Raw genomic sequence first — 8011 nt, 5'->3', positions numbered from 1 at the left:
CCTCCGGCGCATCGGTGGGAAGGGTCTCGAACTACGTGGTCAAATAAGATGTTAAAGATTTTTTTGGCCAGAGGACATCCCTGTTGGGGCCAGAGGAACATCCCTGTCACGCACAGGGAATGGCTCTCGGCCAGGCAGCTTTACCCGGGCTTTCCCTACCACCATGAAGTTCCTTAATGATTGTGAGCAGTGGGTCAGAGACCCCGAAAGCACCAATAATAACCCAGCGCCCTCACCTATTGGTGCTATGACAGGCCTTGACCAGTTCAATAAAGCAGAGATGCAGGCACTGCCACGCGCGCACACACACACACAGACAAAGATCCCCCGTGTAGCCTTAACATACTGTTGGGGCGAGTGCTGTTTGTGAGCAGAACCCACACGCAGGCACAAACCCTCACGCACGCACACCCCTTGCTTGGCTGGCTTTGCACGGATTCGGTGCAAACCTGGACGTATGGACCCTCCCTCCCCAACACCCACCCCCACCCCTCCCCAGACCTTCGCCGAACGCGCGTTATCTGTGTCTCGTGTGTTTTCCTCTACCGCGCACCGACTGCAGGCCGAGCGAGTCGTTACGCAACTGTTACCGGCGTTGTGTAATCTCGACGGTTCTACGACCCTCTTCCAAGATCAAGTACAAGCACCAGACCCCCCGCCCCCCACGTCCCTCTCGCCCGCCACCCCGCCCGACGCAGACCCACGCACTCCACCCACCCCCTTCTGCCCCTCTCTCTCTCTCTCCCCTATATCTACTCTCCCCTACCTCTCCTATCACTCTCCTGTCTACCCCACCTCCCTCCCTCCCTCTGCACTCTCTGCTCCCCCTCTTATCTCTCTGCCGTCTCCCCCCCCCTCTCTACTTTATCTCTTATCTCTCTCCTACCTCTCCTATCTCTCTCCTGTCTTTCCTCTACCCCCCACCCTCTCTCTCGCTCTCCTGTACATTTCCCTCTGTTTCTCGCCCCCTCCCCTATCTCCATACCTCCACCCTCCCCTCCCGATCTCTGGCGTTCGCGGCAGACGCGGTATAAACTGGGCACGCGAACTCGCCGCGTGCGGAGTGCGTGAGCCGCTCGCCGGGCCAATGAGAACTCAAGGTCCGAGCGCAGAGAGAGGGGTCGGCTACTCTCACCCGTAGCGTGGCTCCTGCTCCTCCCCCCCCCCCACCACCATCATCATCATCGCCGTTCATCACCTCCACATTTAAAAGGCGAGAACCCATCACCGCAAGGGGCGAGCGCGCTCCTGATGGGAACCTCCGTCCACGCGTCTCCTTAAGAGGGGGGTCCCCAGCCTCCTCCTCCTCCACCACCACCCCTCAACCACCACCACCACCAACCTCATCGACCTCCTCCACCGCTTCGCCATCGTCGTCCACGATGCCGCACGTCAACCTCCTCGTCGTGCTGCTCATCCTGCCGGGCGTCTTCTCCAACTGCCTCTTCCTGGCCCTCTACGACGCCGTCTCGTTCCTGCGCCGCACGCTCCAGGCGTCGCTCACGCACTCGGCCAAGGGGCACGCGCAGCACCCGCGCATGCTCACGGCGCAGGGGATGCTCTCCGTGTGGCGCAGCTACGTGCTCGACGCACACAAGAAGGTCCGCCTCGGCGGGGAAGCCCCCAACTCCAGCGTGGTGGCGCTCGGAGGCCACTCGTCCTCATCCCCTTCGTTCTCCTGCGCCGCCGCCTCTTCCTCCGCGCACGAGACGCTGACACCACGGACACCGGCAGAAGCAGCAGCGACCGTCACCACCAGCACCACCACCAGCTCAACCACCACGTCAAGCAGCGCCGCGTGCCGCCTCCTCGACTTCGCCAGAGATCACCGCCCGCTCGTGGTCAACTTCGGCTCGGCCAGCTGACCCCCGTTCGTGGAGCAACTCGGCGAATTCTGCGACCTCGTGCGCGACTTCGCCGACGTGGCCGACTTCCTGGTGGTCTACATCGAGGAGGCCCACCCGTCCGACGGGTGGCCCGCGCCCGGCGGCCTCGAGGTGCCCCGGCACCTCGCCCTGGGGGACCGCTGCGTGGCCGCGTCCCAATTGCGCGGCCTCATGCCACCCCTCGGCCGTTGCCCCGTGGTGGCCGACGCGATGGACAATAACGCCAACATCGACTACGGGGTGTCCTACGAGCGCCTGTACGTCATCCAGGACGGCAGGATCAGATACCTGGGCGGCAAGGGTCCTTTCTTCTACAGGGTGCGCGAGGTGAAGTGTTTCCTGGAGAGCTTGAAGGCCTCCAGATAAGGGCAGCACTCAGAACGGGGAAGCTCCCTACTTTTTTTTTTCCCCCTTTCTCGCTCGATATTTTACGGAACGCTTGCTAGGAACCTGGCTCGGAATTTACGCCTTATCGGCGTAAGGCACTACCACTAGAATGCAGTATACACCCATCGATATATATATATAAAAAAAATCCTCATACTGTTTTACCCTATATTTGCCATAATCCTATTAAATAGGTTTATAAGAGCGGGTTCGTTGGATGGATGTGGCGGGGTGCGAAAATTATTTCCGTACCAGGGTTCGGGACTTATTCCGGGCTGAGGTTGGGCACTCGCTCGGCGTGACGTGTGGGACGGGGGCTGGGGGGTCGCGTTGTGGCGAGGCGTGAGCGAGTCCCGCACTTGGGGCTTTTCGTGTCGTTTTTGTGTCAAAGAGACAACGACGACGCGACGTCGTCTCTCTTTCTGTCTGCCTGTCTCTCTGTCTGTCTCTCTGTCTGTCTCTCTGTCTGCCTGTCTCTCTGTCTGTCTGTATCTCTGTCTGTCTCTCTGTCTCTGTCTCTCTGTTTGTCTCTCTGTCTCTCTGTCTGCCTGTCTCTCTGTCTGTCTCTCTGTCTCTGTCTGTCTCTGTCTGTCTCTCTCTCTCTGTCTCTCTGTCTCTGTCTCTCTGTCTGTCTGCTGCTGCCCGTGGGCCACTGTAAGACGCAGTGCGTCCGAGTCGCAGTGTTTGTCAGAACGTCATTTACCACGACTCGGCTCCTTGACGATTTTGCCAATAATACTTCTCTCGTTCGCCTTAGTTTGATCGATTCCCGATTGCGAATTGCGTTGCAGCGCGCCCCCTGCACGCGCCGGATGATTGGTAGCCGCGCAGAGGCGCATCCCGCTGCGGAACCGCGGCCGCTCGAGTTTGATACGCGCTGGGCCATGAGTCTCGAGTGATCGTGTGAACACGTGGGACGTCTCGAGAGACGGAGAGACTTGGACAGTCTCTGTTGGGCATTAAACACGGTCCACTCCATTCATGATCGAAACTGGGTTTTTGTTTTTTTTTTGCTGCAAAATAATCCCAGATTTCAATAAAGCTCAACGCATGCGTCAATAGCACGGTGGCCTCATAGGCGACGTTTCGGGAAATGGCCCTTCTTCATAGCACGTTATTTTTTCAATGATTGTGAAAAGGGAGCGGAGTGGGGGGCAGTGGTTAGCGCACTGCAATATGAACCCGGCCACCCGAGTTCGAATCTCGGGCCACGGCCAAAATCAGTGGCGAGTTGATCCCTGAACCGGTTCTTGGTGTCCTTCGCCCTCTTGACCAATCGGCACTTACCGGCGAGGTGAAGTATGGTCACGTAGGCCGCACGACTTGGCACGGCGTGGAGAGGCCTTAGTCCAGCAGTGGATTGACAACGTACTGTCACATGAATGTATTCTTATTTTGTTTCAAACAATGTGCCTTAAACTGACTGAGCAATTGCACTGAACGTCACTCGCACTGCCTTCACTCGCGCGCCGCGTTTGCAACGCTCGGGATGCAGACCACCCCCCCCCCCCCCCCCCGGCGTCTGCGTAAAAGAGCTTCACGGCTCATCGGATTCCTGCTGCAGTCTAAATAAAGATAAGGAGCCCATCTCGACGATGCCTCGCGGTACCGACGCCGTAGTTCTCGCTTAGTCGCCCTTAGCCGAGACGCGTGTTCATCATTCCATTGCATCGTACCAGAAATCGATCGCTCTCACCATTCGTGAGCAGATGTAGAAGTATGCGTAATATCTGAAACAAATGGACGTGCAATGTTAAATCACCCCCCCCCCCCCCGCTGCTCCCCCTCGTCCCGCCTCTCCGCCCGCGCATCATTATAAATTGAGTGGGGTAAAGTGTGGGTGCTCCTGCTTTCTCCAAGACGTTTGGCCAGCGTGTAAGAGGAGGCCAAATACAACCCCCTTTGCGAGAGGCTGTCTCTCTCTCCAGAGCTCCCTCTGGGTTGAGCGGTCTCGTGAGCGGGTCATTGCAGGGCTGCGCCTTTATCTGTGCCCGTGTCGATGATGGTCTTCTCGGGGTCTTCAAGACCCGGCCACAGGACAAGGGGGAGATAATGTCAAGGCTGCATTCCTTAACGGGGGGGGGGGGTAAACGTTCCCTGTTTTGTGTTTTTTTATTCAAAAGGTGCCACTTTTGTAATGAATTTTCGCGAAATATTCAGAGATCCTCTGAGTTTAACTCACCCCCCCCCCCCCCAGCGAACGATAGATCATCAAGCCCAGCAGGCAGCAGCAGCAGCAGACCGCATTGTGTCCCCAACGTTTTGACAGACGCTGTGTCGAATCCACTAGGGCGACCGCGTTGAATAATAATAATAGTTCAATTTGTAACGCGCGCAAATTTGCAGACGTAGTGGCCGCAACTCAGAGGCGCGGAGCCAAGCTCAGAGTCGCTCAAAAGCATGATTGTAGAGGTGAGTTTTTAAGTCTCTCTTGAAGGACGCGATTGAGGTGATGCTGCGAATGTGCAGAGGGATATCGTTCCAGAATGTTGGGGCTGCCAGCGAACGTCGCCACCTCGGCGGTCCTGGGGGGCACGCGCCCGTCGCCGATTGGTGTCCTCGTGTCGTGTGAATGTGGCATTATTTTTACTACATCGGAGAGGTTCGAGCAGACAGTGTATGCAGTATACGGGGGTGATCCGTTTGTAGATACCTCACTCGCACAGCGGTGGACACGTTGTGGAGGGAAGGAGCATTTTGAGTCCAGAGAATCTACTCTGCACGTCTTCCAGAAGCGTAAAACCAGTGAATATTTCAACCGAAATTCTAAAAAAAACCTAAATTGTGTAAAGCCAATAGGTAGGGTCGATGTTCTAAATTCGCACGTAATTTTGTCATCATCATCATTATTATTTATATTTGGGCAGGCACACTGGAGTTCCGCTTTCTTGATAATTGTTTTTTACCCTTTTATCTGGCAACAAAACTAACACCTTTTTTTACAAGGAGTCATGTTTGCATAGACCACAATACCTGCAGTCATAATACAAACAAAAACATAACTCTGATAATGTATGCACTGTCCTTGAAGTTGATTGGTCCACACCCGCTTTCTTGTTTTCCTTCGTTACCGTGAACGCATCGGCGGGGTATCTATAGGCGGATCGCCCTGGTCCACTCTTGGGGGTGAACGAGCAGCAGCCGCGATTGTTCAGCTAATCGTCGAGTTCCCGTTACCCCTGGGGGCCACTTGGCACGCGCACGTGCGCGTCGGAGCGCGACTGTCTTCTTGGCAGACTCGTGGCATTATAGTTGTTGTTGTTGTTTGCTATTTGTTTTTAAATTTGCTAGAGTGGAGACGCTTCTCGTTTTGGTGACGCCTTTCTCTGCTCGTGTGTAATTTATTTGTATCCCTCTCCGCCCCCCCCCCGCCCCACCTACACTCTGAGTGGCAATTATTGGGTTCTGCAGATTTGTAGGGTTGCCGCGATATTGTGATGTCCCGCGAAATCAATAATCATCATCATCGCCATCATCATTATCATAATCACGCAGCAACTGCCGCTGCAGTAGTAGCAGTAGAAGCAGCATCAGCTGCTGCAGCATCAGCTGCTTCTGATGCAACAATATCCCGGTAAACTCTGAACGTTGGGCCAACGTTGAACCGACATTGGCACGCTTACTGCGTCTTCTATTCACACGGCTGCTGATGCAGCACCCGTGTTCAATCCACTGCTGGATGAATGCCCCGCCTACCCTAGCCCATGCCATCGGCCATCTCTCACGATCCTGCAATGCAATCAGTAATCCACCGAGCACGTTGCGACGCGGGGTGATGCCATTGGTTAAATCGTACGATAATCGTATCGTATGATAATCGTCTCGTACGATACAATTGTATCGTACCAAAATTTCGTTGTTCGTTCGATATCTCGTTTTAAAATGTGTTCTTTTCTGACAAAATATTGGCGAAAATAACAAATGGCGGTCACTCGCGTTCTATCTAAATCAGTGTCTCTGTCGCCCGAGGCTGTTGCAGGAGCCAAACTAATCACTGATCATTGCGCTTTTATGCGTTATGGATTATTATGCGTTTGCGTTTGGTATCAGACTAATAGCAACGGTTGAGGAACGTTGAAGAAATATCCCACTAAACTCTGAACGTTGGCCCAACGTAGAACCGACGTTGCCACCCTTACTGCGTTTTCGATTCGGACGGGGAAGTGCGGCCGAGCAACGAAATATTACAATCCAAATGATCGATGCAAGTGCAGCATTATGGGCAGCTGATATCGCGATGATCGTCATATCGTGAACATTGATATCGTGTCGTGAAAACATTTTATCGCAGCAACCCCAGCGGCTTGTGCGTGTTGCATGCGCGTGTTGTCGATTGAACAAGCGTCGGTGGTGGAAATTCCACGTTCTTATTACGGCGAGTGGCACATCTCTCTCGTGGCCGGTGCTGCAGCTCAACTAAGCGGTACCTATTTTATCGACCTCGGGCAAGTGACGACGACGATGATGATGATGAGCACGTCAGCGATCCGTCGCTTTTTGGAGGCAAGGGTTCAGACTGAGCGATACATTCGTGGGGGGTACACAAAGTACGAATCCGCGTGATCACTCGATTTGCTTGTGGCGCAGCGCCAAACCCATTGCGCTGTGTAACTCGGTAACCCGAGTTCGATTCCTGACCAGGGTTATGCATCGGTGGCGAGTGACATATGAAACCGCCACGACCCTTCCACGCCCTGTTCTCTTCACGAAAACCCCGCTGACCCAACAAGCCCCCGTGACCGACACGGCGTGGAAGAGGCCTCAATCCAGCGTTGGCTCCACAAATAGAGCGATGTCTGTTGTGACAGACGAAAACCGGTCGCTACCAACCACATCAATGTGGAATTTCCACCACTGACCACCGTTTCACTGCGAGAAAAACAAACACGCGTCTCTCCGATGTGTTGTCCTCCGGTTGCACCGCCTGTTGTCCGGCATTATGTCCGACGTTTCGCGTCACGTGCCCGGAGCTTCTTCGGGATTTCTTGTTTGTTTCGGCGAGATGCCCTGACGGCGTTGGCCGACAATGTTTTGCTGGGTGCTCCTTCAACAACAACAACAAACAACAACAACAAAACTCTAAATTTCGATTTAAAGCTTTCGTGACTGCAGGGATTCATCTTCTTGGTTCTTTCGGTAAAGTCACGTAGAAGGGAAATAATAAAAGTAATAAAAAATACATCTTTATTATGTTTTATTCTTATTATTTTATTATTTCCCTTCTACGTGACTTTACCGAAAGAACCAAGAAAACAAAACTCTACTGAATCTGGACGAATTTTTGTTTTCGTGCAGCGAAACGTCGGACATCATGCGCCCAACAACAACATCGACGACGACGACAATAAAACAACAAGCGGTTCAATGCGAGAGTTTGCCCCCCACCCCCTGGCACGCGTTGGGCAAGGTGCCAGCGAGCTACGACCACGAGGCGGTGGTGCGAGAGTGGGCGCGGTCGCGACGTTTTGATATCGGAGCGCGGATCGAATTCGCGTCGGGCGTGTTTCGGCATCGAGCTGACACGGAGCTAAGTGCGAATTAGCAACTGGGACAGCAGCGCAGAGAAGGCGCCGCTCTGAACATCAGTCCTCGTTCGACCCCCCCGATTCACGCGAGCTATGTTATCGCCACCCCTACCACCCCTGCCACCCCCCCCTATAAGACTAATTCAACTCACGGACCCCCTGTGCTCCCACAGCGCGCGCACAGGATTGGATGAATATGTGTGGGTGTGTGTG

The 8011-nt window shown here is 54.3% G+C and overlaps 1 protein-coding gene across 1 annotated transcript; it reads left to right on the top strand.

Annotated features, from left to right (window-relative positions):
• The first annotated feature begins 889 nt into the window (after positions 1 to 889).
• Positions 890 to 7423, top strand: LOC133360916 (type II iodothyronine deiodinase-like). Its single transcript, XM_061579805.1, has one exon. The coding sequence runs from the start codon at positions 1383 to 1385 to the stop codon at positions 2250 to 2252; it is 870 nt and encodes a 289-aa protein (XP_061435789.1). The 5' UTR covers positions 890 to 1382; the 3' UTR covers positions 2253 to 7423.
• The last annotated feature ends 588 nt before the right edge of the window (positions 7424 to 8011 follow it).

Source organism: Lethenteron reissneri, chromosome 8, assembly GCF_015708825.2.
Source record: "Lethenteron reissneri isolate LAM-NWPU_2019-01 chromosome 8, ASM1570882v1, whole genome shotgun sequence".
NCBI classification, from domain to species: domain Eukaryota; kingdom Metazoa; phylum Chordata; class Hyperoartia; order Petromyzontiformes; family Petromyzontidae; genus Lethenteron; species Lethenteron reissneri.
Note: the sequence above shows the minus strand (reverse complement) of the source record. Positions and strands in the feature narration are given on the sequence as shown.